Below are 20,933 nucleotides of genomic sequence, written 5' to 3' on the forward strand. Positions count from 1 at the left end.
AGACCTGAAGTTCACACATTCCCCTCCCAGCTGAGATCACCATCGTGTCCAGCCAGCTCTTCCTTCCTTCCTTCCTTCTTTCCCTGCGTGACCTTCCCCAGGTCACCCGATCCCAACAGCAGATTTGCCCTCTCTGTGAAACAAGGACAATACATTCCACTTGAAAACATTCTGGACTTGAAAAATTAAATCTTTTGGAACCTTATTATTGCTGTCGAGCAGAAACTTTTATTTCCCAGCCCATGTTTGCCTAATCCTGTCAGTACCACTTGCAGAACTCCCTCTTTTTCATCAGTTTTAACCCCCGAAGTGTTTTTTGAACAGCTCTTTGGTGTCTGGGCAGAACACCGAGCCTTTCTTGGTGCAGTGCGTGCCTCTTTGGGGTCCGGGGATTGGCTTTTAAAGGTTCCTGTCACGCGTGGGCGCAGAGCTGTCACACGGCGCAAGAGCTGTCAGAAACGAGTGCGCTTTGTGCAGAAAATCACCATTTTACGCGTGTCCCCAAATGTACCCACCGCCTCTGCAGGCAGGGGCGGGCATGGGGAGGGAGCGGGCGGGGGACTGGGTACGCCAAAGACCGGCAGCGAGGGAAACTGAGGCAGGGAGGGGAAGGGCAGCGGGGCTGGGGCAGCCTTAAGGCGGGCGGGCGGCGGAGCCGCTGCGCTGTCGCAGGGCGCTTGTGCCGCTTTAAGGCGGTGCCGGCGCTCCGGGCTCGGCAGGCACCGGGAAGAGGAACTGGGCTTTGCACTGCCGGGTCGGGGCGAGCTCCGCGCCGGCCCCGCTGCCCTCGCTGCCCTCCCGCCGCCGCCGCTCCGCGCTCGCTGCCGGGGAGGGATGGGGCGGGGAGGGGGAGGACGCGCTGGGGGCCAGGACGGGCTTTTGCATCCCCCCCGGCAGCCCCTCCGCTCCCCCTTGCACCCCCCAGCCGCTCCTTCCCTCTGCTGCAAAGGGATGCGCTTGGCAGGGCTGCCCGCTGCCCCGGTGCGTGCTTGAAATAGAGGCACCCCCCCTCCTCCTTTGCTTGGAGAGCCCCCCCAGCCCTGCTCCGAGCCCCCTATCCCCTGCCCCAAGCCCGCCATCTGCTTCTTGGAGGCCCCATCGCCTGCTCGGAGCCCCATCCCCATCCTCAAGCTCCCGAATCCCTTCCTCAAGCCTCTATCCCCTTCCCTGAGCCCCCTTCCCCTGCTCCAAGGCTCTTTCTCCTGTCCCAAGCCCCCATCCCCTTCCTTGAGCTCCCTTTCCCTGCTCCAAGCCCCCATCCCCTTCCCCGAGCCCCCTACTCTGAGACCCCATCCCCTTATTCAAGTCCCCCATCCCTTTCCTTGACCCGCCCTGAACTCCCATCCCCTGCCCTGAACCTGCTTCCCTGAGCCTCCCATTCCCTCCCCTGAGCCCCTTTCCCCAAATCCCCCATCCCCTTTCCCCAAATCCCCCATCCCCTTTCCCCAAATCCCTCTCCACGATGATTTTGCTGAGCAGCTTCCTGCACCTGCGGCCCCGGCGCTGCGGCCCCTTGGCCGGGCTGGGCAGGGGGCTGGGCCCCGCGGCGGGGTCCCGCAGGGCTCTGCGGGTGCTGGTGGACATGGACGGGGTGCTGGCCGACTTCGAGGGAGGCTTCCTGAAGAAATTCAGGGCCAGGTACCCCGACAAGCCCTACATTGCCCTGGAGGACCGGAGAGGCTTCTGGGTGTCGGAGCAGTACGGGCGCCTGGGACCCGAGCTGAGTGTGAGTTGTGCTTCCCCCGGCTCCGCGCGCGGGCTCGTCCCCCTCAGGGTCCCTCTGACCCCCAGGTCGTGAGGGCAGTGCTGGGAAAGGCTGTGGGGGCCACCAAAAAGCTCCCACAGCAACACAGGAGGGCTTCCAGCAGTGGGTTTCCCCCCAGAAATCTGGTTTTTTTTTTTTCGTGCACGTCTGTGTCTTTCTTAGAATCCTAGAATGGGTTGGGTTGATAAGGACCTCAAAGACCACCTCGTTCCAACCCGCTGTCATGGGGAGGGACATCTTCCACTAGACCAGGCTGGTATGATGGGCTTTTTCTCTGCATGCCTGGACAGTGACAGATGCAAGGAAAGGGGTTATTTCAGAACATCTGTCTTGAAATACCCCAGATTGTATAGCTGGGTTTTTCTCGCTCTGATTTGGATTGGTACCATTCCTAGATGGATTATTTAGCTCCTCAAGAGCAATGTGAGGGGTGGGATGCAGCAGAGCAGTTCAGAACAAACCATGCAATTGATGCTTCATTTGAGGGCTTACTTAAAATTAAAACAACCCAAGCCCTCCCGTGCCAGAAATTATTATATTCAGTTCAATAATTAAAGCTTAAAAGCAGAAGCTCTCTCAACATTGTAATTTAGCATTCAGCAACAGGCTGACTGCTGTAAAGAGTTGGTTTCTGCCTCTGCAAGTTCCCCATCCCAGTGGATGTCTGTGGTCTCATCCATGGATTGCAGTTGCACTTGCTGAAATGTGTTATGGTAAATGAAAGTGTTCCTGTTGTTAGGAGTATGATGGTTCCAGGGAAAGGAGTGGGAATAAGGTCCAGGGCTCTCCCACGGGCAAAGTCCTAAACAACTTGATGAGCTGAAGGAATAAAGTGTCCTTCCTGGCTGGGAGTGGTGAGAGGGAAGAGCAGGACATCATTTGTGCAGTAAAGCAGCTGCTCAAACCCCTGTTTGGCAGGGTTAACACACGATATCAATTTTTTTCTTTCTTGATCGTAACTACTTTGGATGTGTTAAACGAAGTGAGCTCATCTTGTGTCTGCTGTGATCATGTAAAACCACCAAAACCTTGGGCTGAACAAGTAGCAAAACTTGCACTGTCTGACCTCAGGGCAGTCCTGGTTTTCCCCATGGTTTCAGGGCAGGGCTGAAGTGAGTAGGAGCTGCTCTGTGGCTACAGACACATGGGCCATTCCAGTCTCTGACCAGAGAGCACCACTGACCTGCTTCAGGGACCAGAAAATAGGAGCCAAAGAGTCCAATGAGCTGCAGGTCCCAGCTCTGAAAGGGAGAGAGTTCAGCAATGCACCGAGCACAGACCTGGAGGGATGGAGAGCCCTGGACAGGCAGGGAAACTCCTTATGGGGCTGAGGGACTGTCCTGGCACGTAGTGGGATTCCCAGCCTGGGGGATTTTTCCATCTGCTGGGCAGCATGCTGGTCATGGTGCCACAGGGAATTTTTCTGGCTCTGGGAGTGGAGTGGGTCCTTTCCTTAGTTCTTCCCTCCTCAAGCTTGATTGCAAAATGCTTTTTGACATAATTGGAAGCGGGATAGCTGTGGAAGTGCTGCTGTGAGAAAACACTTCAGTGCAGTTTGAAGTGCTCTGCTGCATGAGGCTGCATTTCTCAGGTGTGTCTCTTGTGCAACTACAGACAATACCTTAAAAATAAAACATCACTGCTCCCCAGTCTGAGGCAGAGCAACTGGAGTTTGAATGTTTGCATGGCCCTGTGGCAAACTTTTGGGATGGTTGTTCTTGCCATGGAGCCTGGAGGCATTTCTGCATCTGCATCTCCTCTGCTGCACCACAACACTGGGGCTGGGCTGCTTCTGCTTCTTCCCAGCTCTCCTCCCCGAGGACACGGTGTTTGTGCAAAATAATTGCTTTCCTTGGCACCTGACAAACTGTTAACCTGTTGGAGGCAGTGCAGGGGCTGCTGTTCCTTAGAGCTGTGCTGGACCCATTGCAGGCAGCCCCTGAACTCTGCCCTCACCCCAGGGTTTTACTCCCTGTGGTCTCCTCTCTGTTCTCCCTGTGCCATAGCAGTGCGCCCAGGCTGCTCTCCTGGATGTTGTGTTTCAAATCCTTGCCTGGAAATGCTCTATTTGCCTGCTAGACCTTGTCCAGGCTTCCCTGAGGAGGAGCATCTGCATTTATCCTGACATGTGGCTCCTCCTGTAATGTACCTTCTCCTGGGAGAGCAGCCTGGCTGCTATTTTAAGTGATCTCAAGGAGACAAATAGGCCAGACAGCACCTGTGCCTGAACAGCATCATGGTAGAGCAGGGCCACCAGGCCATGTCAGCTGGATCCACGTGGATCCATCCCTTTGGATGGGTTTGGTTTGGATCTGGATAATCTCTGGTGTTTGGCCTTACAGAAAGGTGCAGCTCCTTCTGTGTGTGATGCAAAACCAAGCCTGTTTTGTTTTTTTTGTTCCAGAGCATCTCCAATCTGAATTGTATGGGGTGGGTGCAGGTTGGTGGGTGGGGAGCAGAAGCACCCACAGAGACAGGAGGGACTGGAGCTGGTGCTCCCACTGCTCTCCCTGTCCCATCCTCTGTCCCAGCAAAGGGTGAGGAGGATGCACACACAGGAAAAATTGCAAGAAGTGCAGTAACTGCTTGCTTTCCCCTCACAGGAGAAAGCCATCAGCATCTGGGAATCCAAGAACTTCTTCATCGAGCTGGATCCACTCCCTGGGGCTGTGGAAGCTGTGAAGCAAATGGCAAATTTGGCAGAGTGAGTATGAACCTGCGTGTGGGGATGGACAGAGGAGCAGCTGTGTCTTCACATCCACCTCTTGGCAGAAGTGCAGAACAACAGCATTAAAAATAAATATCTCCCAGCCATCAGGGAAGGGAGGGGAGAGAGGGCTTTGACTCCTGGAGCAGTCACCTAGAACATCAGCCATGTGCAGCCTCTTCCCTTCAGTCTCTGCTCACAGCAAAGGCTGTGAAAAGGCGAATATGATTGTGGGATTCTGTGAGATGGGGGATTAATGTCTTAAATCTCTTTGATCTGTGTGTGGTGGATGGTTGGCTTTGGGCTGCTGCCTCTTCTGGCCCAGAATGACACTCTGCCCCTGTTTTTCTCCTTGTGGCAGCACTGATGTGTTCATCTGCACGAGCCCAATCAAGAAGTACCGGTACTGCCCTTATGAGAAGGTGAGCAGGCCCAAATCTCAGCTCCCCGTCCCATCCATGCTGCCCAGTGAAAGGTGTCTGACCCCTGCATCCCTCTGGCTGTAAAATTTACCTGTTCCATCCATTTGCATGCACTGATGCTCTTGGTCTTAGTCTTTCATCATGACATCAAAAGCTGCTTGGCTTTCAAAGAACTTTTACTCCAGCAGCATCCAAATCCATCCTACTAATGAACTTATTAAGAGGGATATCCTCCCTGTGTGGGGGCCAGGGCTGCTTCCACTCCACCAAGCACCCCCTGCCCCATCCATCAGCCTTCCCTGAGCTCACCAGCCATCTCTTGCCTTCCAGTATGCATGGGTGGAGAAGCACTTTGGCCCTGAATTTCTTGAGCAGATTGTTTTGACACGAGATAAGACAGTGGTTTCTGCTGATCTGCTTATAGACGACAGACCTGATATCACAGGTAAGGGGTGAGGGTGGAGCAGCAACTGGAGGCAGCCAGGGCTGGGTATTGGTCTTTCTGTGCTGTTTGGGTTTTGTAACTTTGGCGTCTTCATGTTGGAGTAAAATCAACTTCAGTGTCTCAATGGAGTTGTCCAGACCACTGACCCTCCTTCCCTTGCAGGGGCAGAGCAGAACCCCACCTGGGAGCACGTGCTCTTCACTGCCTGCCACAACAAACACCTGCAGCTGAAGCCCCCCGGCCGCCGGCTGCACTCCTGGTCTGATGACTGGAAGGCCATTCTGGACAGCAAACGCCTCCCACCTGGCCAGGCCACCTAAACACCAGCCCCCACGGCCACCTGGGCCTGCAGCCACCTGCCTGTGTCCCTGTGGAGTCCTGCTGAAGGCCAGGATGGACACACAGACAGATGCTGTCCTTGCTGCAGAGAGGAAGAGGAGAGTGAGATGAAGCGCCACAATCACCTGGACTTGAAAAACAGACCCCAGCCCAGCCCTGCCACGAGGGAGCAACAGCAGGATTGTGCCTGTGGACCTGACAGCCTGGCTGGGGGGCATTTCCCACTGGCTCCTGGGGTCTCTGTGCTGCGTCTGCACCTCCCCACAGGGCCAGCCCAGCGTTCCTGATGGACAAGGTCACCCTCAGCGTGTCACTGCCCTCGCCTGGTGCACTGCATGGCACAGACCAGCTCTCCATCCTCTCCTCCACGTTATGGTCAGGGATCATGTGTGTGCTTTGTTTAGTCCTTGCAAGGTTTCATCCCAAGGGGCTGCCTCAGGAGATCTTTCCCCCTGGCAGTGCCTGGATCTGGGGAGAGGGGTGGCTGGAAGGGCAGGGAGAGCAGGCAGGGGCTGTCCAGGTGCTGGTGGAGAATTGTCACAAGCACATCCACGGATGCCGTTTGCAGCTCTCACATACTGCAAGGGAAGATGTTGGGGGATGTTGCTGTTAAAGGCTGTGGAGCTGTGCTGGTTTCAGCCAGGGCAGAGTTAATTTTCTTCACAGAAAATAGAGCCCCATACAAGCTGCTGTGAAAAAATTTAACTCTACCCTGGCCAAAACCAGCACGGGAGCCCATGAGAGGTGCCCACTCCCCTGGCTCTGGGCTCTGGGCCCCTGCAGAGAGGTGTTCAGTGCCTGGCTGGTGCAAAGGAGTCACAGCACACTCAGCTGGAGCAGCCCCCTCTGCCAGGGGACAGTGCAGGGGCTGCTGAGCTCTGGGAGCAGCCAGTGCTGCTGGGAAGCTGCAGTTTGCCCCCAAAAGGGGAGGGTTTAGAGCAAGGAGCAGCTCCAAGAGGGGTGTTTTTGGCATAGCTGTGCCCACAGCCTCTTCCTTCCTTGTTTGTGTCATTTTTGCTTCTCCGAGCCCGCAGCAGTCTTGCCTTGAACTTCAACGACCTGTCTGGCAGGAGAAAGCTGCTGCTGCTGCTGCTCCTGGCCTCAGAGAGACATCCCAGCTGCTGGGAGAGCCTGGCAAACCCTCCCTGCCTGTGGCACTGCCACAGGGCAGCCACAGCCCGGCTGTCCCCAGTGGGAGCTGGTGCTGGGCCACCCCAGGGATGAGCTGGGTATGTCACTGCTGACACCACAGAGGCCATTTGCCCCCACTGCTGTGTGTCCCCACGCTGTCCAGGATCCCACTGCCCTCCTGGCCCAAGGACTTGCTGGCTGCAGCAGTAAAATTCCCCACTTGGACATGTAACCCCACAGGCAGAGGTGGCAGCCAGGGCTTGGCCAGGGTTTGCCACCCTGCACCCTGCTCACACCTTTGCTTTGCCTCTCTGCTCTCCTGTGGGCCCCCTCAACGAAAGGACATGAACTTAAAGCTGCATGAGGAACAAATAATGTAATTCAGCAGTGGCAGCCAGACCCCTCCTGTATCCAGGACCTGGAGGGTTCTGGAGTTGGTGCTTTGGAACCTGTGCCTTCCCTGGGTGCTGCAGGGCCAGGGATGGGGCCTGTGTCCACCTGGGGCTTGCCCTGTTTTTTGGGATGGGGGGAGTTTACAAAGTCAGCATGGTTGGCCCAGGGCAGTGGGACTTACATACCACAAGCATCTTTTTTTCTTTCTTTTTTTTTTTTTTTTTTTTTTTTTTTTTTTATTTTTCTTTCCTGTTTAAACCACTGTGTGCTTCTCTGGGCAGTGGGTTGGTTTGGAGGGGTCTATTTAGGATGTGCAGCTGCCTGAGGTGCAGCCTCCTGCCAAGAGCTGGCTGGAGGGTTTGCAGGCTGGGAACTGGGACAGTGTGGGAGCACCATGGGCAGCTGCTGAACATCAGGAACCCCTTGGCTCCACCAGCTGTTGGCCCCTCTGTGCAGCCAGGGTGACCTCATGGGGTCCAAGCTGGTTTTTTTCTAATGGTACCATGTAAATATGAGCTGCCCGAGCTCCCCAGAGCCTTCTCCCTGCTTATTGAGCCAAAATGAGCTGGCACATCTCTCCAGCAGCTGCCCAAACCTGTCATCTTCTCCCGAGGCTGGGGCAGACCCAAGGGATGTGGCTCTCTGGGGCCAGCAGGACTTTTCCCCGCTGTGAGATGTGATGCCAGAGATAAATACACCACACCAAATATACTTGAAAGCAGAGCTGGAGTTTCTCATGCCTGAGGCTCCAGCTCTATGCACAGAGATCCTGAGCTGGTAGCTGCACTGTTTGCTCCCACACTCGGGACCAGGAGGTGACTCCATCACCGACGGATCGGCCGTTCGTCGTTCAAGCCTGTCCGTGTCCAGCTGAGATACACAGAGCTTTTGTTTTTGAATGTACATCCATAAACCCGAGGCAAATGAGGAGCACTGCAATAAACACTGGGTTGTTTGGCATCCAGCTGCCTAGAAATGGAGTTTGGGGTTTGCACTTTGGGGTTTGCAGATGGGGGGTGTTTCACCTCCAGGTTTGGGAATGTCCCCTTGTCCAGAAAACCTGGAACCAGCCCTGCTGCCCTGGCAGTGCCCTCACCTTGTTAGACACAGTCTCTGTGGGCAGAAATAAAGCCAAGGGGTGGTTTGGGGTAGAGTTCATCTTCCTAAAGATCTTCTATAATAAATAAAGCTGTGAAGTGTGTGTCCTGTTGGGCCACAGAGCAGAAGCTATAAAAGGGGCTGGGACTGCCATGGGCTGCCTCTCCCTGGGATTTTATGCCTTATCCATCACTGCTGGCTGCTCCACATCCACACACTCCTGTGAGGTGTGTCTGGACTCCCCTGACAGCTGTGGGGCTGTGCCATGAGAATCCCTGTGCATGACCAGGACCTGGTCATGAACAATGTGAACAATGCCACAGCCCAGCTGGACACAGGGGACCAGAGCCAGGGAGGGAGGACTGTGGGACCATCCCAGCAGGGCTGGGAAAACCAGGATCACCGGACAGAACCTGATTGTGTGCTCCTTGTACTGGTGTGGCTCCAGGATGGGACACAAGGGGTTACCAGGGTCACATCTGCAGTCCTGCTGGAGCTGGGACACCAAGGGACTCCTGGCCAGCATGGGGACAAGGTGATTCAGGTGCCAGATCAAACAGAACTGGGTGTACACTTTCCCAGGGTGCTGCTGTGGGGCCCATGAAGCTGTTCCAGGGCTGGTTTGGCAACAAGCATCTCTCTGCCCTTCCAGCAGCTTTTTGGGGCTTCCTGGCAGCAAACATTGGGCCACAGCTCCTCCTCCATCCCCACTACCCTCACCCTGCACTGGAGGTCCCAGCTCCCCAGAGGAGAGCCCAGGGATGGAGGCAGAGGGTTTGACATCAGCTCTGCCCTGAGCTGGGGCTGCTGCATGGTGGCATGGGGACCAGGGTCGTGTTTCCAGTAGAAGATGGGGCAAGTTGGAGGGACTGCATCCTGGTGGAGCATGATGAACTCCTGATCTGCAGCTGTGTCTGTTCTTCCACGCTCTCTTTCGTGGCTTTTTTCCCCTTGAAAAGCCTCAGGTTGCAGATATCACATAAATTCCAGGTGATAAGCAGTTTCCAAAGCAGGCAGAGGCAGAGAGGAGGGGTAAGGAGATGGTACACAGGGCACAGAGCAGTGCTCAGTGTGCTGGTGGGAGCCTTTGCACCCTTCCCATGGGCAGGAGCTGCTGGACAAATGTGCAAACATTCACCACCCCCTCAGGGGATTCCCACCTGAGAGCATCCCACCTCTCCCCAGTCCGAGCTGGCCCAAGGCAGCAGCCCCTGGCAGGGTGGGAACGAGAGATGCTCGCCCCTGGGTCCTGGAAGCAGTCGCCAGCGGGTGCTCATTAGCTCGGGTGCTCATTAGCTCGTGCTGGTGTTGGCCACTGCCCAAATAACTCGGAGCAGTGTGAAATCCCAGCGGAGGGGAGAGCCAGGAATGCAGGGGCCAGCCGGGGCCAGCCCTGACGCAAGGGCAGCGGGTGGTGGGGGACAAAGCCAGGGCAGGGGACGGGGCTGGAGGGAGGGTGAGTCACCCAAATACGCAGGAGGGGAAGGAGCGGAGGAAGCGATGGAGCAGCTGGAGGCAGCTGGATGGGCTTTGCTCCTGCCACCGCGCCCGCTTTCAGGAGAGGAGCAGGATGGTGCCTCCAGGGTCACTGCTGGGAGCAGGATTTGGAGCCCGGTGGTGCCAAGGCGGTGTGGGCAGGACATCCATGTGGATGGGATGCGGATGGAAGAGGAATATCCACTAGAGGGGACTGTGTGATCGCGTGTGGAGCGCGCTGCTGCCAGCCTGAGCTCACACCATGTGCCAGTCCTCCTCCTTCCAGCCCTCCCGGTTATCCCAGCCCAGGCTCCAGTGCCCTCTGCGTCCCTCCCGCTGGGCACTGCAGCCCCGAGGCACAGATTGCCGGGAGCGGGCGATGCACCAGGGGGTACCGAGGGGCAGCAGCAGGCTCCAGGAAAATCAGATAATCATGGAATGGTTTGAGCTGGAAGGGATCTTAAAAACCACCTCATTGCAACCCATGGGCAGGGACACCTTCGACTATTCCAGGTTACTCCAAGCACCATCCAACCTGGCCTTGGACACTTCCAGGGATGGGGAAATGTTCTGGGGTGGCCTCCACCAGCTGCTGAACCTCCTCCCAGCCACTTGCTCTCTCTCCAGCTGGATGGGGCAGAGAATGGGATGGGCAAAAACATGAATGATTTGTGGTCAGAAAATGAGCTAGGCACCTACAGGGTCCATATAGAACATATAGCTGGAAAAATCACAGGCTGAAGGCCCCTGACAGCCCAGGGCATCCCTCCTTCCCCTGCTCAGCTCTGCCCCTGCTTCCCCCCTGGGACCCCACAGCTCTCCCAGGGCTGAGATTGCTCATCCTGGCCCTGAAAGTCTGAAATCCCCCACGGAGCTGGAACATGACTTTGCCTTTTCCTTTTGCTCACTCTGAAGCCAGAGCCTGTTTTGGGGAGCAGAGTGGGGGCAGATCTGCCAGTGGGGAGGACAGGGGGACTGGGGTGGTTCCTGGTGGGTTTTGCTGGCCCTTCCATTCTCCCCCAGCACCATGATATTATTTCCCTCCTGGTTGGATTAATGGGATTTGCTTCTCAATTTGTGCACAGGGACTTGAGTAATGTACTCCCCAGAGAGAAACCAACTTCCCTTACCCCAGCAGAGCTGGGGAGGCCAGACCAGAGCCCACATGATAGGCTGCACTGGCTTTCTCCTGTCCTTCAAGGCTCCACACACATTAAGCCCGTCCTCCTGGCAAAAATCTTGCAAAATGTTTATTTGTGACTATGTTAACAAACATGCCTGGGGAACATGTTGTATTCAGACGTGAGCATGCCACCTTCTCCCTGACTCCCTGGGGCCAGGACTGTGGGCAGTGAGGGGCCAGGGCTGAGAGCTGCCAAAATCCAGCTGACGCTGCACTCGGAGCACCGCCGGGACCAGCAACCCCGAGCACGAGGCCACCTCGCCTGCTGCTCCCACCAACCACCAAACCTGCCAGCAACATCCCACCAGTGCCTTTTTCCTGGAGCTTCCCAGCTCATGGCTTTTTCCTGGAGGTCCCCAGCTCATGGATGCAGCTGGGGGAAGGGTCTGACCTCGTAGAACCCTGGTGTCCTGCAGCCAGAGGGATGTGGACACGAGGGCTCCAGGGATCCTGTCCAGCTCTGTAAACACCCGTCATAGGGGAGGGCACTGCTCTCAGGCCACACCATGGGCAGAGACCAGTGGAGCTGAGCTTGCACACCCCACACCACCCTGAGCTCATCCCTATCCCTCACCTGTCCACTCCTCCTCAGCTGGTGGGTGCCAGCAAAGATCCTGGGATGGAGAAGGTGCCCTGGAGAAACGGTGCTGCTCCTCTCCCAGAATGGACTCACCCTGAACACATACTATTTTAAACTCTAACTTGCCAGATTTGGGGTGAACTTGTGTCTGGGTTCAATACTCCATGCACTTGAATCTGCTTTCAGCATCTCCAGGTAACCAGGGCTTGAGCTGGGTCTGTTTTCCTGAGATCCAGGGAAGGGAGATGAGCAGCAGTTATTGAAGGGCTGTAGTTCAGCTACTGGGTGAGAGCATTTGAGGGTCTATGGAGCTATAACCAAGCCTGTGAGCCCCTGTGTGCCCATGGCATTTTTCCTTCATGCCATCCCAGTGGGAGCCTCAGCTGGGCAGCACCTGTGCTGCCTTCACATCTGTCTGGTGAGTCACCCAACAGCTCCTGGAGATGGCTTCAAAACCCCAGAGGGCTCAGGGGAACCCAAAAGTGCTGGGAGATGCACTGGCAGCAGCTGTGGAGGCTGGGAGTTGGCTTCTGTTCAGTAAAAGTGAGGCAAGAGGGCCCTGCTGTGAGCACCACAGGACATGTGAGGGTGAGGAGCAGATCCTGCTGCGAGGGCTGAGCCCTTCCCAGGAGAAGGGATGGGAAAGGCAGGGACTTGGTGCTGCAAAGCACCTGAACACCACATTGCTCACCCAGGCAAGGCTCAGTGCTGTCACCAGGGTTGGAACTGCATGATCTTTAAGGTTCCAACCCTGACCATTGTGTGATGTCACTGCTGAAGGCACCATCCAGGTGTGGCAGCAGCCAGTCCCAGCTCTCAGCCAGCTCCCCATCTCGGTGGGACTGGGATCCCTGGTGCCTGTGTTACCCTTTTGTGCCCACCTGCACGAGGCTTTTGGCTGGGCACCGGCTGGGAACCCCCTGGCTCAATGCCCCAGCCCTGCTCCCTTCCCCTCCCAGTCCCAGCCATGCCAGGTAACGACTCCATGAGCCCCGAGGAACAATCTCTGAATCTTTCCAGGTGTTTCCACCCCTCCTCTTGCAGGCATCTCCTTTGCTCTCAGTCCCAGACCCTCTGGCTCTCACAGCCTCTGGAAAAGCAAACTGATGCCTCGGGTGCCTGTTTTATAACAGATTTTCCTTTTCCAGTCTAGCAGAACGGTCTCACAGCTGTGCTTCCCCCTCATGCATCTTGTGCACATCCTTTTTTATCCCAGGGAAAGTGCTCCTGGGTGGCTCCTGGGGACAGGAACGGGTGCCAGTGGCAGCCTCAGCCACCCTTAGAGCACAGGGGATGTTTTGGGACTGATTCCCTGCCCTAGGGCCAGTTCATTCTCTGCAGGGCACACCAGTCTGCAGGGAAATGTCTGACTATCAACATCACTGGCATCTCCTCACTCCAAAACTGATCTCTGGGTTACCCACAACCATTGAGATTATGAAAATGGAGGCACAGAATATGTTCTAGCTCCTTCCTGTATAGTGGGGTATATATATATCCCCACTCCTGAGGGATACAGGAAAACAGGGAGCTGGGTGTTCCACCCTGCCCAGCATGGGCAGAGCACAGCTTTGTAATGGGAATTGATAAAAAGAGACCACAAAGAGTCCACAAAAAAAGGGCAAAGCTTCATTTCTACTCCTCCTGGTGTGGCCACAGGGCAGAGACTCCCATGGACAGGACTTTTGACAGTGTTTTGTAGCAAAAAGGGTTTCAGAAGTACCCAGACCTTTAGGGCTGTATGTTCCCAAGAAGTCATAAACCCTCCTGCACCTGTCCCCCCAAATCTGCAGCACTGCAGCCCCAGCCATGACCCAGAACCCACCCAGCCCTAGGGACCCTGCTGTTTTCCACCCTGTGCTGCTTTGCAATGTGCTTGTGGAACACGTCGAACGTGCCTGGAGGGGTGTTTCTGGCCCAGCACCTGCTTTCCCCACGCAGCATTGTTTCCCCAAAGCCCAGGAGAACAGCAGCAGCTCCACACAGTCTGACTCCAGCCAGCTCTGTCCTGCTCCGAGGAGGTTGTTTCATCCCAAACTAGCTAAGTCTTGCTGCTTTTTTTATCCTTGTATTCGAAGGAGGAAGGGGAAAACAAAACAGCCCTTGGGGTGAAGTTACCTCCTTAATTAACAAGGCTGAGAGCTTTGCAGAGATTGTGCAGAAGGAGAGAAAAAGAAGGAAAACTGGGCAAAACCAGAAAGGCTTGGGTTCAGTTGTCAGACCAATTAACCTAGATCCACACTCTCCCCCTGGATGAATTGCTCGTTACTACGTAATTGCTCGGGCCCAGCTCCTGACTGAGAGAAATTAAAATCAGACACTTAACAAGGCAAGCTGGTGTGGAGATGGGATGCAGGAACTGCCTAGGGATGCCATTCACAAGATAAAACTGAGAAATAGCCCAAGCTTAGAGGATCTTGCTGAAATCAGCATTATCTGCACCATTTGCACCATCCTGGACTCAAAACATGGCTGGGCTAGGGGATCATTTGAAAAGGCCCTGGGAGATGGTGAGAGGAGGAAAGCCCTGATTTAGCCAAGCATTTCGGCATCTGCATAATTGCGATGTAGCTGCAGGTCCAGCTCAGCTCAGTGCAGGATTTAGATGAAATATGAGGTGTTCTCAGTCAGGGACAAAGTGATTCAGGAGCTCTTTTTTCTAAAGAAAAAAAAAAAAAAATCTTTGCAAACCCTTCTTGACTCTGTATTAGGACCCACCTGCCCAGAGAAGAGGGAAAATTCCCCCGTTATGGACTTTTAAATCTATACCTAGTGAAAAAAAAAAAGCTACTAATCCTGATAAATCAGCCTAAGAAAAGCAGCCTGTGCTGTAGCTGAGCACGTTCTTCCATGTGTAAGGCTGATGAGTTCACGTGCCATGGGAAATTCAGACACAGTGTTTGGGAAAGCTCCGTGGTTTCAATATTAGCTTAAGAGTAGGCAAACATGTTTTCCTGCTGCTGAAGGAGAAGGGGATCTCCTTGTGGGAGCAATGGCCTTTCCCATCCCCTGTGGTTCCATCTGCCTCTTTTCCTGCCTGGGAATTATCTGTGGAGCAAGGGAGGGCTGCAGAAAGCCCCAGGCATGGCTGCACCCCCAGCAGCACTGCACTGCAGTGCTGAGGTGTGATCACAGCTCTGCTTCCAGCTGCTCACCCTCCTGGCTCACCCTCCTGCAATATCTGCATTCCCCCCAGGAATTTTTGGGGGGCTGTTCCTGTGTCTGGCTTGTGCTGGGTTTCAACCAAGCCCCAAGTGCTGACCCCCATCCTTGGCCAAACCCTGCTGCAGTCTGTGCTTGTTGTGCAATACAAAGCAGTATCCTCAAAGAAAAAAAAAAAAAAAGCCCTGGATAGCCCAATTTCAGCAGTTTGAACTTATCCTGGTGTTTGGTGCCTGCAGTCTCAGCCACACATGTCCCTGGAGCCAGGACAGACACCCCAAAGGGCTTTAATCCCATCTGCTTTAATTTTTATTAATGAACCAGCTGTGCCAACAAGTCATAAAAACTACCACAGGCAGGGCAGCAAAGGATGAGAACGGCCTAAACCAACTTTATATCTCCAATTGGAAAACCCCAAAGAGTCCAGCAGCACGTGTCTAAAGGAAAACCAGCAGTGCTCTGGCTATGGCTGCACCACGTGTATTTATTGACACAGAAAACAGCCGCTGTGTGTTTTCCACCTCCAGGCTCAGCCCACAGCCACCAACACCCTTCAAACATCTCTTGGTGGGATCCAGGAGAGTCTGAAGGGTCCCTCCACTCCTGGGCAGTTTCATCTGAGGCTGAAATGGGCTCAGGATTTTCCTATGAAGGCGCTGGGATTAAATTAAAGAGGATTTAAGCAGATGGTCGGTTCTCTGCTCATGGTAGTTGGCAAAATGGGAACCATATCGCTGAATTGTCTGCCTGCACTAATTAATGTTTGTACAGAGCTCTGCGCTGCAAACCGCTGCCGACGTGCTAACTGCTATCATTAGTATTATTACTAAGCTGTTTATGCCTGTTCCAGTGCTTTCTCTCCTCATCCCCAAGGGCTTTGTCTCTTTCCTGTGCAGATGTATGGGAAGAGGATTCAGCCCTCTCAGGCTGTGGCTGGCTCTACCCCAGGCTCAGATCCCTGGTTTGTTGGTAAAACCCTCCGGCTGTGCCCGCAGCTCCACGGTGAGGGCAGGAGGAGGTTCTGCCCAGGGATGGGGTTTAACATCATCCTGCTCAGCCCTGGGTGAGGTGGTTGTTTCAGTGCCCCTCCTGATTGCAACATGGACTGGATGTTACTTCCCTGCCTCCTTCATGTTCCCACAGGGAAAAGCTTTTCTGTGCTCTTAGGGGCTCTTCTTATCCTTCCCTGTCACTGCATGGCAAAGGGTTTTGTAGAGGAAGGGAGGGATCACTCATCCCTCCTAATGACCTGAGAGGAGACTGAGGAGCAGAGGAGCTCAGTGATGGATGAGCTCAGCCATGCTCCACGACAGGCCCTTGTCCCTGTGCAATAACCGAGCAGTGACGTCTGCTGCCACCGGCAGAAGGGACGCTGCATTCCCTACAAATAACCATCCTGCAAGGCAAGGTTCTGAACAGCTGAAGGATGGCTTCTCCCTTTCCTGCCCAGTGAAGCTTTTAGCAGAGAAGCAACCCACCAGAAATCAGGGATGCTGACTCTGGAAAGCAGTGAAAGGACAACCATCTACTCATGGGGGCATGGAGCAGCAAACTCCCCACAAACACACTCAAACCTCAGAGCTCAAGATCATGGAATCATGGAATGGCCTGGGTTGGAAGGGACCTTGAAGATCATGGGGTTCTAGTCCCCTTCCATGGGCAGGGGCACCTTTCACTATCCCAGGTTGCTCTAAGCCCTGTTCAAGCTGGTCTTGGGCACTCCCAGGGATGGGGCACCCACAGCTTCTCTGGGCTGTTCCAGTTCCAGTCCCTCACCACCCCAGGCACAGATCTTTGACCTGATCAATGTTTCCAGGACCCTGCTTGGGAATCCTTTGTTCATTAAACCCAACCAGGCAGAACATTCCTAACCATCCCCACTGGCATCTTTCAGACACCAGAGTGTTTTTTGTGACTTGGTCGGGAAAGAAACTGCCCAAACCAAGAAACTGGGGCAGTCCCTGAGAGGAACTAAATGAAATATAGAATGCAGGGAGCAAGGTACCAAATTTGCTACAGTGTCATGGCAGGCAGCATTCCCAACCCTGCTCCCTCAGGGTGAGGAAGGCACCCTCACTGCCCAAACAGTGAGGTGACTTGGCTGAGGACTGAGGTGATGCTTCCAATGGGAAGTTTAGAGCGTGAATCATCCTTATTTTTCCCCCACAGCAAATGCATGAGAGTAAATGAGATTCAGAAAGTTGGATGTGGGATGCAGGCAGAGCAGACAGCTTCTGGAGTGAGAATAGGGATTACTCCAGCCAGGACAGGCTCCACTCTTGCCCTGAGCCAGGCTGCATTTGCTTTGCAGAGGTTGTTTAGCCCAAACAAAGAATTGCAGAGAAAAACAGCTCCGGCAAGCAGGCGATCAACATTTTCTGCACGGTTTGAATTATCCATGACTTTTGACCCAAGATTAAATCTAGTGTGTAACTGGTGGTTATATATTGAGTCATATGAGCAGCCTAATCACAGAAACCCCATGTTCTCCAAACAGCCTGAGTCCCGTCAGGGCCGACTGCGAGCCGCTCACGTTTCCCAGCCAAAGCACCCTGCAGCTTTTGCATCATCCTTTTAATTCAACACTTACAAAGCATTTTTTTCATCCCACCGGTATCTCAAGCCCAGAACAAAACAAACCCAGCCACACCATGAGCAGCCAGCCCAGGGAAGCCAGATTTCCTGGGAAGTTCGGCCTCCGGGCGGCTGCTCTGGTGTCTGGTGAAGGGCTGGGCTCACGCTGCAGCGTTTTTCTCAGCAGGAGCTGTCTCACCTCTCTATCCTCCATCAGCAATTCTCCTGATGTGCATAGAAATTGCCTTTTGACTTCTACCTCCAGTGTAATTTGGCTGAAAATGAGCACAGGAGTTGGAAAGTGTTAGTGGGGGGTATGTGGCATGGAAAGGGGCTCTCCTGGGGTGCAACACCGCCTTTGATACCCACTGTGAACACAGCAGGGCTTGGCACAGCATGGCTCTGGCTCTCCTCAAACTAATTTTTAGCTGTTTGCACCTGCCTTTCCTCTCCTTAGGGCTGTGGAAGGCTGAACTGCTTCACCTCTCCCAGAGAGCCTGGCTAAGAGCCGTGAAAGGCTGTTATCAGCCACAGGGATCGGTATCACTCCTGCCAGTACAGCCCTGCGGGCTCACTGGGTATTTCCCAGAGCCGGTGGCTGGGACGGGGCTGGCACAGCCCTTGTTGTGCTGGAATTGTTTGCCATTCCTCTGCACAGCCAGGCTGGGCAGCAAGGCCAACCTGGGCAGGACCCAAAGTGGGGATAATCCAGGGTCTGCCCAAACTCTGGTGAGTGGGCAGTGTGTTGGAAGACGCTTGCATTGTGCGGGGGGTTCCCATGAGCTCCCACACACTGGGCTGGCAGTGGGGACCTTGCAGGAGCAGGGCAGTGAGGGATGCAGGGGGGCCATGGAGGGAGTAGGGTGAGGGTCTCACAGCCTCAGATCCATGCTCAGGGCTGGGGGAGAGACACCCAGCTTTTTGCAGCAAGGATAAATGAAGGCTAAATCCTCTCTTTCCTCCTGCAATAACTCACTGGCTGGTGGCAACCCAGCTGGAAGAGCATGACCTCAGCACGGGCTGGTTGTCAGTCTGGTATGGAGCTGCTCAAGAGTCATTTCATCACCAAAGATTCTTTGTCTGGAAGGCCAGCCACTGTCTCAAATTGTCCCAGGAGGGATGGTGGTGATGCTGTCCCAGGTTTAGAAGGGGGACAGCTCCATCCTGACAGCCCCAGAAGCCACCTGGGGTCCCCAGAGGAAAGGGATCCCCAGCATTCCCCCAGGCAGCATTGGCTTTGGTGTGACCCCACATGTCCCACCACTTCAGTGTCCCCCAGCTCATGGCAGGCCCCAAATCTGCACACCTGATCCCACTGCAGGGACCTCTCCATGTCCCTTCATGTTGATCCCACCCCCCAGGAGAATGCCCAGCTCCTTGCTGGTCTGAACTGGTGCAGGCATCAGTGCTGGACTTTCACCTGCTCTCAGTCAAGGTGGTCATGCATCGCTTTGCAGTGAAAATAAAGAAACAGCTTGAGGGGGAAAATTCCCAGTTAGCAAACAGAGCTGAGCAACCACAGACCTCTCACCCAGGAGGGGAGGAGGAGGGCAGAGACAGGCTGGGAGAACCCAGGGTTGGATTTCAACACTCTGCAGAAGACAAGATGCTGGTATTGAATGTATTTAATTGTCTGGGCTGCAGCCCTGCAAGAGCTGTTTGGTCTGGCTGCAGAGCCCCGCATGGATAAGGAGGAGCTGGATGGGAAGGGAGCAGTGACAATCGAGGAATGAGAAGTGGTTGGCATTTGGGGTTGGCACTTGGGGCTGGCTTTGCCCTCTCCCCTCCCTGCCTCTCTGCAGAGGAGGGTGGTGGTGTAAGGAGAAGAGGTGCCTGGGGGCCAGAGTGTCCCAGATCCCAATTACTTGGGAGCCCTGTATTTCCACAGCTCCTCTGCTTTGTGTTATTGCTGAGTGACTTCCCCGAGTCCAACACCACATCTGCTGCCACTCTGCATGACTTGCTCTGTCTTTGGGTCACCTGGTGTACCCTGTGGCAGTGCCAGCTCCTACCACATCCCTCCTGGATGTGGCAGATGAGCAAACTTCTGAACTAGAGCCAAAAATTTGCATTTTAAATTATCATGTCTGTTTTTTTTCCACGAGGGGAACAGGTGACCGAACACATGCACACTGTCACCCGTCCTGTGGATGCCACCTCTGTCCTTAGGGGACACTTCTCTGACCTCAGAGCTTTGTCCTGCATGGTCAGGTAAGGTCATGCTGGACAAATGCCGGGGTTCCTTTGGTGCTGGCTGTGACAGCTCTGTCCCACTCCACCTCCACCATAAATCATGGCAAGCTATAAATCCCTGCCAGCACTCAGGGACCCGTCCCTGGGGAGGGCAGCGGTTCAGCCCTGAGGCAGCAAAAACAAGGATCATGTTTTTCACAGGGACAATGTCACCCAGAGACACAAACAAGACCCTGGAGCAGAGGGTGCTGGCACTGCAGCACCTCGGGGCGGCACCGATCCAGCCAGACCCGTGCAGGGACAACTCGGGGCACAAACCTTTGGCAGGGCACACACTCCCAGCTGAATTTGGTCCCTGACCTGACTTCTGCATGAATCCTCATATCAGCACAAGGAAAAAGAACTGAGCAGGGCAATGGGGACACAGGGCAGGAATATGTTGTGTTTGGGGGTTCAAGGAAATGCTGGGTATTCCTGCCCTGAAGAGGGACTGTGGCCAAAGGGGACAGGGATGGAGCTGCCCTGGGTGTCCCCATTCCTTCCCTAGCCCCTTTCCCAGCTCTGTGCTTTACAAACCCCAATGTTCCCTGCCCCATAGCAGCTCCTGCCCTGTGGGGACTTCTTCACTCAGCTTTGGTTGGGCTCAGCCAGGAGAAGAATCTGGGGAGATTTGGGGAGATTTTGGACCAAACACCACAGGACACACAAACAGCCTCACCCTGGCTTTCCACGGTACAGGCAGTTGAGATCAGGTTTAATTTTCCTAGTAAACTCCTGAAGTCCCCACAGCAGAAATTATGTGGGAATCTTGATTTTCTTTAAAAAAAAAAAAAACCTGTTTTCCTGCTGTGACAACTGCCACAGGAAACACAAGACTGCAAAAGGTGGTATGAATTTGTCAGTGAAGAGATTAAATGGGATCTCAGCACACAAAAGGGGCAGAAAACCATGGAGGGCGAGCAAAAGTAGCTCATGAGAGTTACTGGCACAATCCAAGGTTTTGCCGGGAAATGCTGCAGTAGCCTCTGTGTGCCTGCACATGCACCAGCGTGGCAGGACCCGTGTGATTTCTCATCACTGGCCGCTCACAATCTCTTCCACAGGAACCAGGCAGATTATTTCTCCATTTGTGGGTGTGGGAGGTTGATAAGGAGCAGGGCCAGGAAGTGGAGAGACTGAGTTTTTTGTCCTTGGGGTTGTCCCGGGGCTGGCGGTGGGTGACCACGAAGTGCCAGATCCCCTCCTGCCATCAGGGGTGGTAGTGATTCACTTTTTCTTATTGAAATCTCCCTTGCCACACCAGAGGAACAAAATACCCACAGCAGATGATGAGGGTGCCCACCTCATGGCTGAGATATCGAGCAGTGAGCCACTGCCAGCCCTGTGCAGGGAGAGATGCCCAGAACTCTTCTTGATTTTGGTTCAGGGTCACATTGTCCCTAGTTTCTGTGACTCATAGTCCCCT

The 20,933-nt window shown here is 54.5% G+C and overlaps 1 protein-coding gene and 2 long non-coding RNA genes across 4 annotated transcripts; 2 read left to right on the forward strand and 1 right to left on the reverse strand.

Moving 5' to 3' along the window:
- Window positions 1-455: 455 nt before the first annotated feature.
- On the forward strand, window positions 456-8,398 carry NT5M (5',3'-nucleotidase, mitochondrial). The gene is made up of 5 exons (XM_053957786.1): window positions 456-1,726; window positions 4,369-4,469; window positions 4,834-4,894; window positions 5,225-5,339; window positions 5,502-8,398. The coding sequence occupies exons 1-5, from the start codon at window positions 1,463-1,465 to the stop codon at window positions 5,657-5,659; spliced, it is 699 nt and encodes a 232-aa protein (XP_053813761.1). The 5' UTR covers window positions 456-1,462; the 3' UTR covers window positions 5,660-8,398.
- A 2,610-nt stretch (window positions 8,399-11,008) lies between these two features.
- LOC128796440 (uncharacterized) lies at window positions 11,009-12,222 on the reverse strand. Of its 2 annotated transcripts, none has more exons than XR_008433810.1 (2): window positions 11,534-12,222; window positions 11,009-11,369 (listed from the first exon to the last, which is right to left on the reverse strand). It is a non-coding gene; the product is annotated as an uncharacterized LOC128796440 (long non-coding RNA). The 2 variants fall into 2 exon arrangements; XR_008433809.1 differs by having other exon boundaries at window positions 11,009-11,419.
- A 122-nt stretch (window positions 12,223-12,344) lies between these two features.
- LOC128796441 (uncharacterized) lies at window positions 12,345-15,388 on the forward strand. Its single transcript, XR_008433811.1, has 2 exons — window positions 12,345-12,513; window positions 15,229-15,388. It is a non-coding gene; the product is annotated as an uncharacterized LOC128796441 (long non-coding RNA).
- The last annotated feature ends 5,545 nt before the right edge of the window (window positions 15,389-20,933 follow it).

Source organism: Vidua chalybeata, chromosome 16, assembly GCF_026979565.1.
Source record: "Vidua chalybeata isolate OUT-0048 chromosome 16, bVidCha1 merged haplotype, whole genome shotgun sequence".
NCBI lineage: Eukaryota > Metazoa > Chordata > Aves > Passeriformes > Viduidae > Vidua > Vidua chalybeata.

What these genes read in the sequence shown, in the direction of transcription:
- NT5M (XM_053957786.1), top strand. Translation starts at nt 1,463, where the DNA reads ATGATTTTGCTGAGCAGCTTCCTGCACCTGCGGCCCCGGCGCTGCGGC. An exon ending in GCCTGGGACCCGAGCTGAGT is followed by an intron (nt 1,727 to 4,368) that starts GTGAGTTGTGCT and finishes TTCCCCTCACAG; the next exon opens with GAGAAAGCCATCAGCATCTG. An exon ending in CGACAGACCTGATATCACAG is followed by an intron (nt 5,340 to 5,501) that starts GTAAGGGGTGAG and finishes CTTCCCTTGCAG; the next exon opens with GGGCAGAGCAGAACCCCACC.